General features: G+C 39.4%; 2 protein-coding genes across 3 annotated transcripts; one reads left to right on the forward strand and one right to left on the reverse strand.

The window, feature by feature from the left end:
- Nucleotides 1-3856: 3856 nt before the first annotated feature.
- Nucleotides 3857-5646, forward strand: LOC120258948 (cysteine-rich receptor-like protein kinase 10). Of its 2 annotated transcripts, none has more exons than XM_039266433.1 (2): nucleotides 3857-5341; nucleotides 5431-5646. In XM_039266433.1, the coding sequence occupies exons 1-2, from the start codon at nucleotides 3883-3885 to the stop codon at nucleotides 5502-5504; spliced, it is 1533 nt and encodes a 510-aa protein (XP_039122367.1). In that variant the 5' UTR covers nucleotides 3857-3882; the 3' UTR covers nucleotides 5505-5646. The 2 variants fall into 2 exon arrangements, with proteins under 2 accessions (XP_039122367.1, XP_039122368.1); XM_039266434.1 differs by having other exon boundaries at nucleotides 5434-5646.
- Nucleotides 5647-6309: 663 nt separating this feature from the next.
- LOC120258945 (cysteine-rich receptor-like protein kinase 19) lies at nucleotides 6310-9959 on the reverse strand. Its single transcript, XM_039266429.1, has 7 exons — nucleotides 8289-9959; nucleotides 8084-8197; nucleotides 7743-7888; nucleotides 7452-7662; nucleotides 7126-7363; nucleotides 6863-7013; nucleotides 6310-6781 (listed from the first exon to the last, which is right to left on the reverse strand). The coding sequence occupies exons 1-7, from the start codon at nucleotides 9730-9732 to the stop codon at nucleotides 6455-6457; spliced, it is 2631 nt and encodes an 876-aa protein (XP_039122363.1). The 5' UTR covers nucleotides 9733-9959; the 3' UTR covers nucleotides 6310-6454.
- Nucleotides 9960-21109: the final 11150 nt, after the last annotated feature.

Consider the following 21109-nt stretch of genomic DNA (forward strand, 5'->3'; position numbering starts at 1 on the left):
AGTAAGGGTAGCAAGAATTGCACTCCAATTGATGGTATCATAAGCTTTCGCAATATCCAGTTTAATTAACATCCTAGGGGGGTTAAGACGATCGAAGTCAAGCGAATGGACAACTTCTTGAACTGCTAAGACATTATCAAAAGCCCCACGTTCCGAAATGAAACCTGCTTGCTCTCGACCTATTAACATAGGGAGAACAGGCTTGAGTCTATTCGAAAGAAGCTTAGTGATAATTTTATAGCAGACATTGCACAAAGAAATGGGCCGAAAATCCGAAACCAACCGGGGACTCAATTTTTTAGGGACGAGAGTAACATAGGTTCTACCCCAAGAAGAAGGGAGGTGGGAAGTATGCAAGAAATATCTAATAGCTTCAAGTAAATGATCACCAAAGTCATCCCAGAAGAAACGATAAAATTCAACATTAAAACCATCCGGGCCAGGGGACTTGCCAGTGGGGAGGTCAAAAAGAGCAAGGAAGACTTCCTCTTTGGTAACTTCCCTGACAAGGAGGTGGCCCAGATCAGGAGGAATACAAGGGAGGTCATCGGGCAGGGCATTGAGAATTTCAGTATAAATATCATGATTATTGAGACTAGGATCAGTCCAAAGATTAGAGTAGAAGTCCATGAATGCATGCTCAATGCTAGAATGATCGGAAAGAATGTTACCTGAAGGATCCGTAATGCAAGAAATGAAATTATGATGAGCATGAATGCGGGCGGAGTTGTGAAAGAAACTGGTATTCTTATCTCCATCACAAACCCACAGAAGACGAGCACGCTGAGCCCATTTGATAGAGATTTGTCGTTGTAGAGCAGCAAGTCTAGCATATTGGGCAGAAAGATTAGATTGAGAAGCAACAGAACCATCCAAGCCCTCTAAATTAGCAATTTCAGTTTCGATCTGCTGGATAGCAATCTCTAAAGAATTAGCACCCTTTCGTTTCCAAATGTTAAGCTTGAATCTGACACAAGAAAGCAGATGTGAGATAATATGAAGAGGGTTACCATGGGCAGGAGAACGAAGAGCTTGCCTGACAACATCATGGCAACCAATATAGTCCAACCAGTAATTCTCAAATCTGAATAAATACCGATTGGCAGTAGCAAGAAGAGAAACCGACAAGACAAGAGGAGAATGATCCGAAAAGCTACGAGAGAGGTGAGAGAGAGAATATTTTTTAAAACAAGAAACCTAATCCAAATTAACAATGCAACGATCAAGACGGTCCCAACGGCGAGCTAAACCGCTTTGATTATTGCACCAAGTGAAAGGGGATCCGGAGAAATTAAGATCAAAGAGATTATTAGCATCAAGAAAACCACGGAAAAAAGAAGCTTTGCGGGAGTAGTAAGAAAAACGACCACCCTTGTGTTCATTAGGATATAAAATGGAATTGAAATCACCGATAATTAACCAAGGGAGACGAAAAGAGGAAATTTTAGAAAGTTCATTCCAAACCTCGCATTGAGAAAATATACGACTAGAGTTATAGACGACGGAAATAATAATACTAGAGTATAAGTTAGAGGATATCACCACATGAAGAATACGCCGGGATAGAGCAATAGGAGTCACTAGGCCTAAGGATTTCTTCCAGCAGACGAAAATACCACCAGAGAAACCCTCAGCGAGGATAGAAGCCCAAGCCCAAGACCGCGGGAGCTTAGAGCAGAACTTACCAACTCGAGACGAGTTTGCTCTGGTTTCCACAAGACAAAGAATAGAAAGGTCTTTCAGACGAAGAAGACGAAGAATGCGAGTCAGGGTTTCCCGGGATGAGAGACCCCTACAATTCCAGCAACAAATTTTTTTAGCATTCATAAGGAAACAAATAAGGGTAGAAGAGCTTCCCTGAAAAAGGATATAGGGTATGAACGAGGTCAGGAGTGGCTGGATTCACCCATCTCCAAGCGTCCCTTCTTTTGGGATTCCACATCGAGGAGAGGACTCTTACGAATAAGAGCAACTCTCCGAGCTTCTTCTTGAAATTGATTGAGGGTCATGAGATCATCAGGTTCTCCTTCTTCAGACATCTGATCATCCGAGTTTTCGGATTCATCATCATCTTGGTCACTGTCTTCTTCCATGGATCCATCCTCTAGAGCAGCAGTGAGCCGATCAACCAGATTGGAATGTTCAGGATTAGGGTTTGCTGTATGAGAAGAGTCTTCAGCAATAGAGGACAAGAGGACAGGGGGAGGAGAGCGGTGCCTGTATTCCAACGGTTCAATAGTCTTGGGAAGGAGCCGAAGGGGTTGAGTGTGAGGAAGAGAAATCTCCATGGGGATATGGGAAGCGACTGGATGGGGTGCTACAGAGACCAAAGAAGAGTCCCGAGGCGCCTTGGAAAGAAGCGAATTAGAGTTCCCAGGCACTTTGGGCAGAACAACGGGTGGATCAGAGATGTCAGGGTGGTCAGAGGGAACAGAGACTGCTAGGCCTGGGTTATCGTGCAAAGTGGAAAGAGGGGAGAGGCGCCGCCCACTAGCCCCACCACGTAAGCCGCCACGTGTGCTATGCCCAGAAGCACCTCGGGGAGTCCGCTCGTCGCTTCTCTGCACGACTGTCGGTCCCTCCGCCGCACTGGGAGTACGAACACTACCACCACGGGGACGGGAAGGGCCTCGCCGGCGAGAAACGAGTAACCAGGGTCCATAATCCGTTTCAGTTTCAGAAGAGAAAGGAACCGAAGGAACAGCGTTGCCATTAGATTGGGGAAGGGAACCAGAGTCACTTGCCCCGGCTCCAGCAAACACTGGGGAGGGCTCCTGCCTTACCTCCTTCCCTCGCTGAGAACGAGGGGGCTGACCAGCAGGTGCATTCCCGGTTGCTGGAGCACGACTGCAAGAACTGGATCCATGCCCTATCACTCCACAGGAGTAGCAGAAGGTTGGAAGACGTTCATAAAGGACGACAATGAATACACGGTGAAGATCATCGCCAAGCCAAAATCCTTTACAAAGGGGTTTAGAGAGATCTAATTCAATACAGATTCTAGCATATTTGGTTCGAGTTAAAGAAAGAGTAAGGTCATCAATTTTCAAGAGTCTACCCAGGTGACTAGAGATAGTTTCAAGGGTGTCACCACTCCAGAATTCAATAGGCAAGTTATGAAGTTGGATCCAGATAGCAGCAGTTGTAAGTTTAGTGAAGGTAGGTTCAAAAAATGGGTGCCATGGAGATAATTGAAGAATGATGCCATTGATGGTCCAGGGGCCTTCAGAAAGAAGACGCTGCAGTTCAGATTGGTTAGAACAACGGATAAGAATAAAACCATTAGGAAGATCAGAGATATGAATTTCTCCTATATGTTCCCATTTCTTCAAGAGGATATTCTTCACTTGTTCAAACAAAGGTGGTTTTCCAAAGAACTTTCCAAAGAGAGAGTGTTGGAAGCGAAGACGCGCTCGAGACAGAGTGTCATTGTCAAGCTTGATGAAATCCGAAGTAGACTCCTTGAGTTTCTGAAGGACGACGGGGGTTATGGAGGGGAGAAGACTCTTGGGTAGTAGTATGTTTAGAAGCTATTTGAGCCCAAGACGGGGGCGAGGGATGAATGGGAACGGTCGTGGGGGTTGACCCCCCGCTTGCCATAGCAAGGGGGGAGAGAAAGGGGAAAGCAGAGGTTCAGGAGAGGGGAGAGAAGCTCAGGGGAGAGCAGCCAATTATAAGGTGGCTCAACAAATTAATGTGCTTACCAACAACAACAACAATAACTCTCTCTTTCAAAGTTGAAATCCACTCCAATAACCAGAACAAGACCAACAAAGGGTTACGGTGTTGTATCTATATATAAATACATCTTGATTCATGAGCATGACTCTCATAAGCACTACTCTGCACATTAGATCTCAATATATCAAGCCAAGACATCAAATGGCTTCTCTTCTTTTACACATTCATGGTCATGGCAAAGCCTTGAACACCCTCTTCTTTCTTCTCTTCATCTACCATTCCATTGCCATAGAAACTCTCACTTACATGTCAATCAAGGCCAAATGTGGCACCACCAAATACGTAGACAACAGCCCCTTCTCCACCAACCTCAACTCCCTCTTATCCACCCTCAAAAACAAATCCTCATCGTCCATTTCCATCAATGAAACAGCCGGCGAGGCTCCGGCCACCGTCTTCGGCCTCTACTTCTGCACTGGTGACCTCCCACAAGCCAACTGCCAAGCCTGCATTCAAACCGCCATTAATAACATCACTGGTAACTGCCCAAGCTCAAAACAAGCCATCATATGGTATGATTACTGTGAGCTGCGTTACTCTGATACCAACTTCTTTGGAGTTCCAGACAATAATGGCTTCGCCATGATCAATAAAATTGAGAACACCACTTCACCAAGGCCAGTGGAAGTGGTATCCCAATTGGTGAAAGATGCTCCACTAGCCCATCCTCTCATGTTCAAGTCCCAAGCTTTGATACCTGAAGGATTGTATGCTCTGGCTCAGTGTTCTTCAGACTTAACCAGACAAGGATGTAGTGATTGCTTGACTACCATCTTGGCAAGCATCAAGTCTTGTTGCACAACTGCTAAGGGATGGAGGTATTTAGCTCCTAGCTGTTGGATAAGATATGAGGCCACACCTTTCCTTCAAAATCTCAATACCACAAGCATAGAGATCACTCGGAGCTTTTGTTCAAGCAATGACTTCCCAGCGTCTAATGGCCTGAATGCTGCCACACAGCTCGAGAACCTTCTGTCAAGCCTAACTGAACAAGCTCCAGCACAAAAGGGCTTCTACAACACAAGTGAAGGAGAGGACATGAACAAGATCTATGGCTTAGCACTTTGCAGAGGAGATTTACAAAACAAAATGGATGATTGCAAGAGCTGCCTCAAGAATGCAAGTAAAAGCATTGTAGAAGACTGTCCAAACAAAGCACAAGCCATTGAATGGTATGAAAAGTGCTTTGTTAGGTACTCAAACCAGAACTTCTTTGGAATGGTGGATACCAATGGTGCTCAGGCACTCTGTGGCACAGGCAAAATCAGTCCAACAGCGGATAACGAGGTGGAGGCACTAACAATGTCTCTGATCAGTGATGCAATCAATTCTCCGATGTTTTTCAGAGCTGTACAAAATTTGTCTAACCATGTCTTAGTGCAATGCACTCGTGATCTTAGTCAGGAAAGTTGCAGAGAATGTCTGCAAGCAGGAATGAGTAAGGTTTCAAATGACTGCAAGCAAGCCAATGGGTGGCGCTATCTGTCAGGAAGCTGTACGTTGAGGTATGAGGAGTACCCTTTCTTTAATTCGACTTCGATATCGCCTCCCCCTCCTACAAGTGCATCTCTTTCTCCGGTCACTCCAGAGAAGGATGGTGGTGAGTAATTTCTCAAAATTTTAATATTGTATATTATGAGAATCAAAATTATGAAGAAATCATACTAAGCTTTTTTCTTTTTCATTTAGCAGCTGGCAACAAGGCATCAACAATCAGTTTGGCAGCTGTTGTCACAAGTGTTCTAGCAGTAATCATCTTGTAATTCCCTTCCTAGTGATTTATGGTGAGATTCAAAATAGCTGGGAAGTTTTCATTGTATTCATTACTTTTGGATTTATGTTTTGCATAGTTTTTGTTTCCTATGAGATTTTCTCAACGTTTGTAGTTTCATTCTGTCTCTTCAATCTGAGGTTTTATTTGTTTGGTTCTGCATTTCTTCATGTATTTTTCTGATATTGATATGCATGGAATTTGTCCTCCCTTATGTGTGTTTTCAGATTTCAACCTAAATTTTAAACAGAGAGATGTGTGGATATAAGAAAATATAAGAACTAAAACAAAGGTATTAGCGCAAAATAAAAAAATATTGATGTGATTTTGCCACAAATATTTAAAATTCAATACCACACCAGGTTAGAATTATTTAGGCAATGGATGCAATGGATGTTTTACATCTCTGCGCTGGATGCAATGGATGTTTTACATCTCCTCTGTAATTATTTAGGCATGAAGAGATTGTATCATTAAAAAGAAATGGGTCTTTGATCATACTTTTAAGTACCAAAAGATGATTTTCAGAGTATTAGAGATTCAACTATGATAAGTACCACCCCCCTGTATCATCTGATAGTAATATTAAACGATAATAAGAGGAAGAACTTTGGAAACCATGCTATGCTTTTTTCAGATTAAAACCATTGACTTGAAATAACAATCAGCTGAATACCAAACAAACTATTACAAATTATTTTACCATGTAAGCAAATTGGTGAAAGAATACTGATCATGTGGCATGAAAATGAACAAAAACCTTCAATGCTAGGCACTTTTTCACTCCCAAGGCAGAATTGAAAATAAACTCTTCACTTCAAGACCAATATGCACTCGTCTTTGCAGATGCATAATTCATTGTTCTTCATGTGTTTAACCAATCAAACATTTGATCAAACATCTAATTGCTTATAAGATTAATTGATCAAGAGAACTATTGAACTATCTAGCTTGGACATCAGAATTGGTAACATGGTTGACAGAATGAACGCTGGTTGCATCAGATCTGATGCTTGATGATGATTCATTAGGCACAAAGGTTCTCTGTCCCATAAAGGAGGGAGGTTGGCTGGGCTCTGGAAACAATGTTTCATCACTACTCCTCAACATATGAACAACTGTAGACATTATAGGCCTCTCCTCTGAATTTTCCTGCACACACAACAATCCTATTTTCATACACTTCTTTGCTTCATTAATTGGACATGAATCACCGAACAAAGGATCTAACAACTCTTGTGCCCTGCCTTCAACCCACAAATGCCACATCTGTTATATTTCAATATACTTTACAGTTAATATCTTATTATGCTCTTGTTTTAATTGCTTTGAATTAACATTATAACTTACATTTCTGATAAGAGTCTTGCCATGTTCTTCAAAGTGTGCTCTTCCATTCCTTTGTCCAGTTACTATTTCTAGTAAGAGAACCCCATAGCTATAAACATCAGACTTTTCAGAGAATAGGCCTCCCATTGCAAATTCTGGAGCCATGTAACCACTGTTTCAAGTGTCATGTTAGTATGTGAGTGTGTGAATATATATGTATATATATATATATATATATTATATAGTACACAAATACAAATATCTGAAAAATGAGCTTAGCGTACTAAGTTCCAACGACTCTGTTTGTATTGGCTTCACTTTCATCACCTCTGAATATCCTAGCCATGCCAAAGTCTGATATCTTGGGTGTCATTTTGTTGTCTAATAAAACATTACTGGCTTTGAGGTCCCTGTGAATGACTTTGAGCAGTGAGTCTTCATGAAGATAGAGAAGACCTCTCGCAATTCCTCTGATGATTTGAAGCCGTGTATTCCAATCTAGTTGTACTCGCTTTTCTGAATCTGGTGATCAAAATTGACGGGGAAAAAAATATATTTGAATGCTTGAATTATTAAGATAGCACCGTGTTTTGTTTGACTTGGAACTGACCAAAAAGAAGAGCATCAAGGCTCTTGTTTGGCAGATATTCATAAATGAGCAGCTTCTCTTCTCTCTCAGCACACCAACCAAGCATTCTTACAAGATTTCTATGCTGTAGTTTGGCAATCAACTTCACCTCATTTTCAAATTCAATGGCACCTTGCTTAGATTTTGTTGAAAGCCTCTTAACTGCAATCTCTGTTCCATTATTCAGAACACCCTGAAAACATGATAACATCTTATCAGAAACCGCATTATTGTTAATTAATGGTAAGAAAAACAATTAGTGTAATTAATTACTTTATAAACAGGACCAAATCCCCCTTCTCCAAGCTTATTTTCCACAGCGAAGTTACTAGTAGCTGCTAGTATGGTAGCTAGATTCATGTAGGGTAATTCCTGAGTTGTCAGCGGCCTGAGTTCATGTATATGCTCTCCTTTGTTATCTGAAAAGCAGTATTCAATGAAACCATTAGTTGTTTGTGGGGGAGATGGTACTTCCACATCATTGGATCTGAGTATCTTCTCCAATTATCTGTCAGTCTTAAGTTTTTAATGTTGAACCAAACTCATTCAATAACAGAATACACATGACCATCAACATATGACTAAAAGAGAACAGAATAATTAAAATGAACTACCATTTTTATGACTCAGCTTCCACCACAGATAGAGGATAGAAGCTAAGAGGATGACTCCTAGAATTGGCGCAACAATAGCAGCAATAATAACACCGGATGACCTCTTCTTGCTTGCTGCTCATAATGCAAACAAATTCAACATTCTTTAGTGAGTTTTGATTCTTTACATAATATACATATACTATGATAAGCAGATAACACTCACCACCATCCTTTTCTTGAGGAGAGTCCGGTGATGGAATCGATATGAAAGACACATTGAAGAAAGGATTGACCTCATACCTCAAGGTGCAGCTACCAGAGAGATACCGCCAACCATTGGTCTGGTTGCATTGACCGGAGACACTACTCATTCCATTCTGCAAGCATTGCCTGCACCCATCCTTACTGAGATCTCTAGTGCACTGTACAAGAACATAGCTGTTAGACAAATGCGCTCCAGCTCTAAAAAACAAGGGAGAATTGGGTGCATCATTGATCAGAGCCATTGCTAGTGTCAACGTGGCGTTATAGTCAGCTTGACTGATCTGTTCTGGGCCGCATAGTGTCCTGCCAAAATCGGTGTCCACCACCCCAACGAAACTCTGGTTGGAGTACCGGACCAAGCACTTCTCATACCATTCAATGGCTTGCTCGTTGTTTAAACATTCTACTACTATGCTTTTACTTGCATTCTTGAGGCAGCTCTGGCAATCATCCTTCTTGTTTTGTAAATCTCCTCTGCAGAGTGCTAAGCCATAGACCTTGTTCACGCCCTTTCCTACACTGCTGTTGTAGAAGCCATTTAGTGCCGGAGCTTGTTCAGTTAAGCTTGACAAAAGACTCTCAATCTGTGTGGTGGCATTCAGGCCATTAGAAGCTGGGAACTCATTGCTTGAACAATAGCTTTGAGTGATGGTTGTATTCACTCCATTGACATTCTGAAGAAAAGGAGTGGCTTCATATCTTATCCAACAGCTTGGAGCTAAATATCTCCATCCCTTGGCACCAATACAACAAGCCTTGATGTTTGTGAAGATGGTAGTCAAGCAATCACTACATCCTTGTCTAGTTAAGTCTGAGGAACACTGGGCAAGAGCATCCAAGCTTTCAGATCTCAAAGCTAAGGACTTGAACATGATAGGATTTTCTAGCGGAGCCTCTTTCACCAACTGGGCTACCACTTCCACCGGTCTTGATGAACTTGTATTCTCAAAAGGGTTGGTCATGTTGAAGCCAGAGGTATCTGGGAGTCCAAAGAAGTTGGTATCAGAGTAACGTAGCTCACAGTAGTCATACCATATGATGGCTTGTTTTGAGCTTGGGCATGAACTCTCAGTGATGTCTTTGATGGCGGTTTGAATGCATGGTTGGCAATTGTCTTCCGAGAGGTCGCCAGTGCAGAAGAAGAGGCCAAAGACGGAGTTCGGGGCCTGGCCGAAAGTTTGGTTGGTGGAGATTGAAAATGAGGACATGGCTTTGAGGGTGGATAAAAGGGAGTTGAGGTTGGTGGAGAAGGTGCTGTTCTCTGTGTATTTGGTGCTGCTGCAATTAGCCTTGATTGGCTTGAAAGTTAGAGTTCCCATAGCTGTATCATGGCAGATAAAGAGGAGAAAGAGAAGGTAGCTCAAGACTTTAACTTGATGAAGAAGAAGAAGAAGACCACCCATTCTTTTCACTGTTGATGAGATGAAGAGATAAATTTCGGTTTGATGTATAATGATTCAAGCTGCAAGCACTCTTAGCTGGCGCATGGATGCAGAGTCCTTTGGTTTAGCTCAGCTTTGTTCTCATCTTGGAGGGACCAGAAAAGAGACTTTTGATGTTCTTGCGCGTCCCAGACATGGTTCTTTTCTTTGCTGCTAACAGCTGCACAAGAAGAGGAAGAAGGAAACTGATTTTTCATCTAATGAATAATGAATATTATCTTTTTTTATTAAAAAAAAACAAAAAAAAAAAAACAATCTGTTTTGGTGGTTGACTTGGAAAGAGACGTACGATTTATCCATTTTGATAAAAATAAATAAATGTTTTTTTTTTTAAAAAATCCTGCTTGTTAAAATTTTTAGTGAAGAAAGTAGTTAAACAAATATTAGTCTAACAGCCATTGCTGACAGTAAACAATTACCTATAATCTAAAGGCGTTGACAAAATCTCCAGCACCCCCTAAAGAAGTAGCCCCCCTTTGTTACGGTCTTCAGAAGGGACGTGCAGGTTTTTGTGATAAAAGTCAAGATTAGAGTCTTACACGCATTGTCTTCTACCTAAAAAAAAGCAAGAAGATACAATGTTCGATCACCATAAAGCATTTAGTAATCACTCATACTAGTCTAATAAGAAATCCCTTTCTTAAATTAGACTGTGAATTTTATCTATTTTTTCAAAATAAAAAAATAAATAACTTGGCAATAACTCAAGCTTAAGTGAATGCGAAGCTCGTCTCAAAGCTTGACTAAGTGTGAAGTCACTAGAGCGTGCTAGGCCTCATCTGTGCACAAACTCGAGCTCGAGCCTTACTCTCCAGTTGACATAAAGTTGATATCAAGGCAGTATCAAAGAAAGCATTGACCTCAAACCTTAATATACAACTACGTAGAGACGTCCACCCATTGGTCTTGTTTAATTCTTTGCATACCTATACATCCCACTTAGCAAGCATTATGTGCACGTATTTTTAGTACAATCTCTACCGTGCACTGTCCTAACTGGTTATTGAATTATTGATCACCACTATTCCCAGCAACGACAAAACCACAAACATCTAATCATTGACTGTATCATTGATCAAACTCAATGCTAATTTTGTAGTAGCTTTATCAGCTTCTACCCAATTTTTGAGGGAAAGAGCTTATTTATTAAAATAAGAAGAAATTACAGAGTTAATATTACAAGAAACAAACCAAACACAAACACAAAGAGAGACAACAAAGAAAAAAGAAAGACACAAGTGCAAGAATCAAAAAGAAAAGCCAGCTTCAATGAAGATTTTCATAATCCATCGCGGGAGATCACGCCCGGTCAAGAAAAGATTGAGATTGTGGTTGTTGGCGCCAGAAGAAGCAAGAGCAATGGCGGGGGAATTCCAGCATCTAGGTATCTCAACGAGAGAGGGATTCATCACAAACCGGAGAAGGTTGTTTATATTGGAGATGGCTTGAGAGAAACGCCAATTGACTGGTTCACAGTTGCTGCATAGAAGTTGGGAGATGAGCTGGTGACAGTGTAGGATGCGGCGGATGTTCAGTTGTCTGTTGATAGCATTGTGAATGGCAGTATTCAGAGCATGGATTGCAGATTCGAAGATTGATTCAGAAGTGAAAGAACAATTCTCTGCACAGATAATTATGTGAGTAGAGTTTGAAACAAAATACCCAAGATGACCAACCTTGTTAGCACAATTCCAACTGAATGCAAAGAAGAGGAAGAGGCCGTCAGCTTGAGAGAAATTATTAAGCAGGAGACGCCGGCCACAGAGTGAGGCATTTCACTGTAAGAATTCCTGCACATGGGCAATAGCTTTGCGGACAAGAAGAGGGTAATTGGGCCTGATATTGCTGAAGATAGCATCACATCTGCCCTTCCATAATAACCAGATAGAAACAGCAATAATAGAAATGGAATGCAGGGAGAGATTATAATCAGTAATCCATGCTCCAGAAGAAATGCGATCAGGGAAGGATATGTTAATGTTTAAGATGCGGTTCAATAAGTTCCAAACCTGCTGAGCTTTACAGCAACCATGAAAAAGATGTTCAGCTGATTCCAGTTCAAGACTACAAAAGATGCATAAGGTTCTGGGACTCATATTGATACTATGTAAATAATCAGTGGTAGAGATTCTACCATGGAGCAGCAACCAAATGAAATGCTTGACGCGCGGAGCGACATGGAGATGCCAGATTTTAGTCCAACCCAGCCCAGGACTCATTATGGTTAATATCAAGATTAAGATGATGACAAACAGCAGCAGAAATTTTAAGCTTTGAAGGGTTGGGAAGCCAAACCCAAGTGTTATTACCAAAACAGTCAATAGCACTGAGATTAGAAATAATGGAAGAAAGGTTTTCTCCGAACAGAGATTCAAGGAGAGAAAAATTCCATTGTCCATTAACAACTAACTCAGACATAGTAGGATTACTAAAATCAGCAGAGACATTCAGATAAGTTGGCTTGAAAGCAATGGGCACATCAAAAAGCCAAAGGTCAAACTGAAAAGATGTATGTATGGGGTTAAAGGTTTTAATCCAGAGATTTGGTTTTAATATACTAGCAGTTTTACAAATACTTCTGAACACCCAAGAGCATCTGGGAGGGATTAGATCAGTCCAGAAATTAATTCTACCATATTTATGGCGAGCGATATCAACCCAAAAAACATTATCAGCATTGAGATAGGTGAACACATTTTTGGCCATAAGAGAGTGTTTAGCAAGTGCAAGATTTCGAAAACCAAGGCCCCCCTCAGATTTAAAATCAGTAAGACAACACCAAGCAACAGCATGGATGCCCTTTCCATTGCCCCCTTTAAACCAAAAGAAATCCCTGACAAGTTTAGTAATTTCATGAAGAACAGTAATCGAGAATAGGATAGGCCAAGAGGTAATATGTTGGAATTGAGAGAATTGAGGAATTAATGAGGATAGATTTAGGCATGCGAGAGAGTTTAAAGTTTTTTTCCATCTAGTACACAAGCAACGGATCTTATCAATCATAGGTTTGAACGAGTGGACACTTATCTTTTTTGGAGAAATAAGGATACCCAAGTAGCGCAGTGGAAAAAGAAGTTTGAGGAAGTCTCGGAATGGAGCAAATGCTATTGATAACTCTTTGATTGAACCGGGAGGGAAAGAAGATTTGAGATTTAGTGTGGTTGGGGTATTGGCGGAAAGTTGTGAGTAGATTGAAAGGCATAAATTAATATTGCGGGCAGCAGAGCGAGTGGCTTTAGTAATCAGAATAAGGTCATCCGCAAACATGAGATGGTTGAAGTTCAAACTAAGGTTACAATCAAAGCCAGGAATAAAATTATTTCTGAGGGCAAAGTTCATCATAGAGGAGAAGTTTTGGGCAACTAGAATAAAAAGGTAAGAAGAAATGGGATCTCCTTGGCGGACTCCTCGGGAGGAAGAGAACCAAGGAGAAGGAACCCCGTTAATTAAAATGGAGAAAGAACTAGAGCGAAGACAAGCACTGATCCAAGAGACCCACTTGTCAGGGAAATTCATTTTAGTTAAGGTTGCAAGAATTGCACTCCAGCTAAGCGAATCATAGGCTTTCTCGATATCTAATTTAATAAGCATCCTAGGGGGGCCGAGGCGATCGAATTCAAGAGAGTGGGAAACCTCTTGCACTGCTAAAATATTATCGAGAGCACCACGATCTGAAAGAAACCCCGCTTGCTCTCGACCCACAAGAGTGGGGAGAACAGGCTTGAGTCTATTCGTGAGAATTTTGGATATAATCTTGTAGCAAACATTGCACAGGGATATGGGACAAAATTCCGAAACCAAACTAGGATTAGCTACCTTGGGAACAAGAGTAACGAAAGTTCTACCCCAGGAAGCAGGGAGATGGGAGTTATCGAAGAAGTATTGGATAGCTGAAACCAAAGAATCCCCAAGATCTTCCCAATAAAAACGATAAAATTCAACATTGAAGCCATCGGGACCAGGGGACTTACCAGTGGGGAGGTCAATGAGGGCTTGAAAGATTTCATCTTTGGTGACCATGCGGATGAGATGGTGACCGACATCAGCAGTAATGCTAGGAAGGTCGTTAGGCAGGGCATCAAGAATATTAATAAAATCGCTACCGCAGGACGTGACCACGCATTGGTATAGAAAGTCATGAAGGCCCCGCTCGATACTAGAATGGTCGGAATAGATGTTGCCAATGGAGTCGAGATTTGGGAGATGTAGTTATGGTGAGCTCGGATACAGGCGAGTTGTGGAAAAGCTAGTGTTTTTATCACCATCACCGACCCACGGGAGACGGCACGCTGGGCCCCATTTGATGGAAAGTTGACGTTGGATAGCAGCAATCTTAGAGTCAGGTGATGTAAAAACGGTCTTGAATGTCGCTGGAGGAGTCCAAATTGCTCAAGAGAGTTAATTGCTTTCGGTTTGGGCTAGGGCTATCTCCACGAGTTAAGGCCGAAGACTTCCAATTCGAAAAGCTTGAACCCCGGTACGAGAAAGTAAGTGCGAAAAAGCGTGGAGGGGACTACCATGGATGAGAGACCCGCAGTTGCTTCAAAACAATGGAATGACATCAAGATAGTCAAACCAGAAGTTTTCAAAGCGAAACAGGTTCCGTGTACGAGAATCATTAGCAAAAATCGATAGGAGAAGAGGAGAGTGATCAGAGCAACTGCGGGAAAGATGTTTGAGAGTGCAATTTTTAAAGAGAGAAGACCACTCTAAATTCACTAGGCAACGATCAAGGCGAGCCCAACGTCGGGCAAGACCGCGTTGATTGTTACACCAGGTGAACGGAGGGCCAGAGGAGTTTAAATTAAAGTGATTATTAGAATCAATAAAATCCCGAAAAAATAAAGCTTTGCGAGAATAGTAGTAAAAGCGGCCTCCCTTATGATCTGTAGGGGAAAGGATAGAATTGAAATCCCCGATAATAAGCCACGGAAGATGGAGGGAAGAGATTTTTGAAAGCTCGTACCAAACCGAACATTGAGACTGGAACCGACAAGAATTATAAACCACAGAAATGATGGTGTTTTTGAAATAACTCGAGGAAATCAAAATATGTAAAACACGGCGGGAGGTAGCGATAGGAGTTACCTGTCCAATACCTTTTTTCCAGCACACAAGGATGCCACCGGAGAAGCCATCAGCGAGGATAGCAGCCCAGTCCCAAGATTTAGAAAGTTTAGAACAAAACTTACTGATGCGATCGGAATTCACTCTGGTCTCTACAAGACAAAGGATGGAGAGTTTATCTTGGCGAATTAAACGGGAGATGTGAGCACAGGTATCCCTGGAAGAGAGACCCCTACAGTTCCAGTAGCAAAGTTTTTTAGAAATCATAGAAAAGGTTGATAAAGAGGACAAAACTCCCTGATAACTAGAGGAACAGAGAGCAAAATGCTCAGGAGTGACTGGGTTCCCCCTCTCGATTCTTCCCTTTTTCTGGGGGTCCACAGCAAGAAGGGAACCTTTGCGAACTAGGGCTTCACGGTGAGCTTCTTCTTGATACTAGACTAGTGTCATGAGATCATCAGGTTCCTCATCATCAGACATTTGGTCATCCGAGTCACCCAGATCTCCATCATCTTGATCACTGTCCTCGTCCATAGAGCCATCATCCAGAGAGCCAGAGTCGAGAGCAGCATTGACTTGGTTCACAAGAAGGGAGTGATCTTGAGTATGATTTCCGGAGGTGGGGGGGACGAAGTATTGGTAGAAGTCAAAAGGATAGGGGGAGGGGATCTCGACCGTTGGATCAACGGTCCCTTCTCCTTGGGATGCTTCAAGGAAGGCGGGATGAGTGTTGAGTGCTTTTCAGAAGGGTGTGCAGAAATGACAGAATGTGACGGGTCATCAAGAGGGGCAGGGTCCCAAGATACAATGGAAGGGTGTAGAGCAGGGTCCCGAGAAGCAAAAGGCGGTACAGTAGAGGGACCGGGAGCTGGAACGGGAGGGTCTGAGAGATCAGAGACAGGAGTGATAGTATTCTCAGTCAAGCATGGGAAGTTGTGAAAGGTGGCGTGGGAAACGAGTGACCGACCGCTGGCGCCCCCTCGTAAGCCGCCACGTGCACTATGAATAGTGGAACTGCGGTCCGACCTATTCTCACCAAGGCACTGAATGACTAAACATGAGTCTGTGTGTTGGAGAGTGATCAAAGCATCTCAGTGGTCCATGTGGCAACCAATATGTAAAGTAAACATTGGAAAGTTTGTGTTTGAATTGATGGCAATTATAGTTAGTTATATATATGTGTGTTGTTTCATATATCATATATGCATCTTTTTGTAAACGATGCAATTGAAGGGTGCCATTGTTATTATATATGCATGTAAGATTGAACTATTAATTCAGTTAATAAGGATAAAAATAAAAGAAAGTATTACATGCAAAACATTGACTTGTGAGATTGTGATACTTAACATATTGGCATCAAAGCTGGTTCTCAAGCTTTCATATTTTCAGAAAAATGGCATCAAATGGAAATATCATAAGTGTATACCAACCTACACTTTCGGATGAGAAAGTTATGATTTTTGAAGCATTAAGATGAAAACATTATTCAAATCTCATGATTTATGGGATTTGGTGGAACATGGTTATCAAGAGCCAGATGAGGAAGCAAGATCGAAGGAGAACAAAAGGAAAGATTCCAAGGCTCTGTTTTTTATACAACAAGCAGCCCTTGAAACCACTTTTTCAAGGATTGCAGCAACAACAACTTCCAAACAAGCATGGACAACCTTGCATAAGGAATATCAAGGTTCTTCAAGGGTGATAGTAGTTAAACTTTAGGCATTAAGGCGGGATTTTGAAACTATAACCATGAAACACAATGAAACAGTGCAGGAATTTATTTCCAGGATGATGACAATCATTGATAAGATACAAGCATTTGGAGATACAATTACTGATCAAATGGTTGTAGCCAAGGTGTTAAGAAATTTAACACCACTCTTTGATCATATAGTTGTAGCAATTGAGGAGTCCAAGGTTCTCACATAACTACTCATAGTTGACCTTAGTAGATCACTTCAAGCACATGAAGTGAGAATGAAGAAAAATCATAGGAGAAGGCATTTCAAGCAAAAGTTGAAATAACCACTACAAAGTAATCTAGCTAATGGAAAGAAGAGGTCAAGGGAGAGGTTTTCATAGAACCAAAATTGCTGGAAGAGGATGAGGAAGGCATACAAAGAAAAGGCAGTACACTAATCAAAAGAATTATAAAGGTAATATAAAATGTTTTCATTGCAAGAAATTCAGGTTATGTTAAAGCTAATAGTTCTTTTTTTTTTTTGGTGTGTGTGTGTGTTGGAGGGGGGGATGGAGCTCATGGAGCTAATTTTATTGAAATAAAGAAAATAAAATAAAATACACCATAGTTTTAAACAAACAGACTCCACAAACTATAAAACAATAAAAAGATTAAACAAAACAAACTCAAAAGATCAAAAGACTAGTAGAGGAAACCATTCATTCTGATACAGTTCATCAGCCAATTTGGAAGCTCTTTGCCATGGTGGAAGAGAGTGACTTCATGCAGATTAAGGCCTTGTATAGCAAGAGTAGGGGCAACTCGATTCTAGTTCTTAGGTATAATATGAATACAAGGATTAGCCAAACTATCAGGAAGTTGAAAGATTAATCTGATGTGAGAATTCAATCTCCGAGGCTTCCAAAGAGAGGACCATGCTTGATAGCTTTAACAAGATCTCCATTGGAAGTGAGGATAGTCCTGATGTTCATCTTCCATTCATTCCATATACTCATAGCAAAAATTCATTGCTTTGGCTTCAGCTTCCACATTTGACTCAAAGTGACACATGGCAACAACCAAAGACAAATTAGATTTGATAAGTGATCCACAACAATAAATCAACTTCAGCAGAAGAAGACTCATAATTTAAGACTGTAGATGTGAACATTATAGGGCTATCTGAGAAAAAGAAATTATTCAACAGTATATTTTTCCCAAGATGATTAGTTTAAGAAAAGAAATACTCCCTAACATGACCAATTGCTTGAGAAGACACCGCCTTACAATCCAGAGGCTCATCTTTGAAAATTTTGTTACACCTAGCTTTCCAGACGAACCAAACTATAGATGCTATCAATGATTGAGTAAAGAGGTCATTACCAGTAATATTATGATCTAGCCAAACTCCTGATGAGATCCCATTAGCAAGATTTATAGGTTTCTTAATCTCAGAACAGATCATATTCCAAATAACTTGAGCTTTAGAACAATTGAGAAATAAATGTTCAGCAATCTCAACACACAGATTACAAAAACAGTAGAAATCTTAATGCCCCAGGATCAAAATATAAAGGTAATCATGTGTTTTAACACAATTGTGCAACAATATCCACATGTAGTGTTTGACCCTTGGAGCTATATGGAGGTGCCACAACCGATTCCAGCCATCCCAATGATCCACCAAGTTCTCATTCCGGTTAAAATGAGAATAGACCATAGAGGAAACTTTAATGCCTTTAGACTTAGGGAACCAAACCTAGAAATTGTTCTGATTATAATTTACTTGACCGTGACAAATTGCATTATCATTCAGCTGATTTCCAAAAATATTCTTTAACATATTTATATTCCATTGAGTATCAATCAACAGATCAAAAATAAGAACAGACTCAACATCAAAGCCCATGTTAATAAATGTAGGTTTAAAAGCAATAGGAATTTCAAAGTACCAAGGATCATAGAGGAAAGAGGTATTAGAGGGATTAATGTTGTTCAACCAGAGGAAAGGTTTTATAATATTGGCATTTTTACACAGACCCCTATAGAACCAAGAACATCGAGCTGGAATGTTACCTGTCCAAAGCTTGAAATCACTATATTTGTGCTCAATAATGTAAATCCACCAAACATTATGCTTATTAAGGATGTTGAAAACATTTTTAGCCATTAAAGAGATTTTAGATAAACCTAGTTTGCGAATAGAAAGCCCCCCTCAGAACGATTAAGTGTTATTTCATTCCAACTCACTGAGCTGATGCCCTTTCGATTGCCATCCTTAGACCAAAAAAAAGACCCTGGCAGCTTTGGAGATTAGATTAAGAATGCGTTCGGGGACTGGGTAAATAGAGAGATAATACAAGGGTATGGATATAATCGAAGAGTTAATAAGAATTGTTTTCCCAGCTGGGGATATTTGTAATTTTCGCCAAAAGGAAATTGGTTTCTCAATCTTATCAATCAAAGAAGAAAAATAAGAGAGTGCCAATCTCTTTGGAGAGATCAGGATTTCCAGATAGCTAAAAGGGAAAGAACCGACCTTATAACCAAGAATGGTGGCTATACTTTTGGTGAGCCGATTATTAAAACGATTGGGAAAAAAGATTTCAGATTTGGAATTATTAACTCTCTGATCCTTTAACTTTTCATAAATGGATAAACACAGTTTGATATTTAGGGAAATTTTCCTAGAAGCCTGAGTTATGAGGATGAGGTCATCTACACACATTAGGTGATTGAAGTTGCAACTTAAACTAGAATTGGACCCTGGGATCAAGTTGTTTTTCATAGCAAAGTTCAACATGTTGTATGTTTTAATTAATACAACACATTCTATTTGCACACAACATGCACACAACCGATTTTCTCCCTCAGAGGCCAAACAAACCACAACACCAAATGCTAACATTAGGCATCTATGTACATAAATGACTAACAATCACAACTAAAAACAAACAAAAATAAATGCTCATGGAAATACAATGGCAGGATACACATCATCTTCCAAGAGACATTAGGTAAAAGACATAAACACAACCATTTCAAATTACAAACAAAATCATATACAACCATATCTACCGTAATCAAAAATAGAAGAAGAAGAAGAAGAAGAAGAAACAACATTAAAACCATAGAAAGAGACATCGGACGAAAGACATCAAACCAAAATCACATAATTGAAAATGTAAAATCTTTCATCAGAAAACCCTCGAACACCAAAAAAAAAGAAGATAACAATAGTAAAAACCCCAAGATTTCTTCTACGGTTGCCATGTTGCCATGTTGTTTTCCTATAAATTAATCAGTGAAATTAAAAATTTTGTTTTTAAAATAAAATAACATATATGTTTTTAGTATTTTACATCTTAGATGCTTATCTATTTAATTTACTAATAAAAATGTATTCTCGTAACATAAATAGCAAAGAAGGCAAAAAATCTGCTAGTATCAATTGTTTTATAAAATTTTATTTTATGCAAATATAATGCTCTCTTATTTTGATTGGTTAACTAAAAGTATCTTGGTTATAAATAAATATTGTTAGCCAAACCTTAAAAACCAATTACTTTACAAACTTATATATTCGCATTTTATAGAAATAAACAAATATTATTCTATAATTTGCAAATGGGAAGACTTTTATTATAAAACTATTTTATAAATATTCCAAAAAATTCACTAATTTGATATTTTTTTACTTTGATGAATAATTAACATTATAGAAGTATTTAAGTGGAGCTCATGATGACCTATTCTTAAATGTATCAAAATCATCATTTTTATATTATTTTATCTTCTAGTCTTAGAGCGTTGATCTCACAATATTGTATTAGTTTTTTCATCAAGTCAGTAAAGTTTCATTTCTAGTGCTTTTTTTTGAAATTATATTGAACTAATTAGTTTTTTATTTATCATTAATTTCAAGGGGTGTACATAAATATAATTAGCATAAAAGTATATTATGATAGTTTGTATTTAGTGTTAAAATATGATTGTTATGTTAATAAATCAAAAATTATTTACATAGTAATCCAATCTCTATAAACAAAATTTTAATTAACATTGTATTTCTTTTAGTGATTTATTATGTTACTTTAGATTATTTATTATATTTTATTGTCTTCATCCTCTCTATCCATAGTTTCTTTGTTAAACCTTACATCTTATTTTGTTTACTTTATATTTGACTCGTATATTAGCATTTATTTATATTTGCTAATTTCATATTATGCTTGCTGTGATTTTAAAATTTATCCTTTATGCATGTTAATTTTCACATTTCTTACTATTATTTTTTGTATATATACAAAAGTTAATTAGTAGAATCTCGCTTATAATTACTTTACCTTATAGTTTTATATTGACATTATATATATAAATATATAATAATAATAATAATCACATCTTTACTACTTTAACAAAAAAGTAGCAATACAAACACATATCGTATGTTTGTATCGATACCATTTATGGTGTAATACCATTTATATAATCCTATTACTATAAGAAGTATATAATTATGGTGTAATACCATTTAATTATAGTGTAATACTATTAAGGAAGCTATATAAATCTAATAAACATAGC

The sequence above is a fragment of the Dioscorea cayenensis genome, chromosome 4 (genome assembly GCF_009730915.1).
Source record: "Dioscorea cayenensis subsp. rotundata cultivar TDr96_F1 chromosome 4, TDr96_F1_v2_PseudoChromosome.rev07_lg8_w22 25.fasta, whole genome shotgun sequence".
NCBI classification, from domain to species: Eukaryota; Viridiplantae; Streptophyta; class Magnoliopsida; order Dioscoreales; family Dioscoreaceae; genus Dioscorea; species Dioscorea cayenensis.

What these genes read in the sequence shown, in the direction of transcription:
- LOC120258945 (XM_039266429.1), bottom strand. Translation starts at nt 9,732, where the DNA reads ATGGGTGGTCTTCTTCTTCTTCTTCATCAAGTTAAAGTCTTGAGCTAC. An exon ending in GAAGCTGAGTCATAAAAATG is followed by an intron (nt 7,889 to 8,083) that starts GTAGTTCATTTT and finishes ACTGCTTTTCAG; the next exon opens with ATAACAAAGGAGAGCATATA. An exon ending in CCTTGATGCTCTTCTTTTTG is followed by an intron (nt 7,364 to 7,451) that starts GTCAGTTCCAAG and finishes TTTGATCACCAG; the next exon opens with ATTCAGAAAAGCGAGTACAA.
- LOC120258948 (XM_039266433.1), top strand. Translation starts at nt 3,883, where the DNA reads ATGGCTTCTCTTCTTTTACACATTCATGGTCATGGCAAAGCCTTGAAC. An exon ending in CACTCCAGAGAAGGATGGTG is followed by an intron (nt 5,342 to 5,430) that starts GTGAGTAATTTC and finishes TTTTTCATTTAG; the next exon opens with CAGCTGGCAACAAGGCATCA.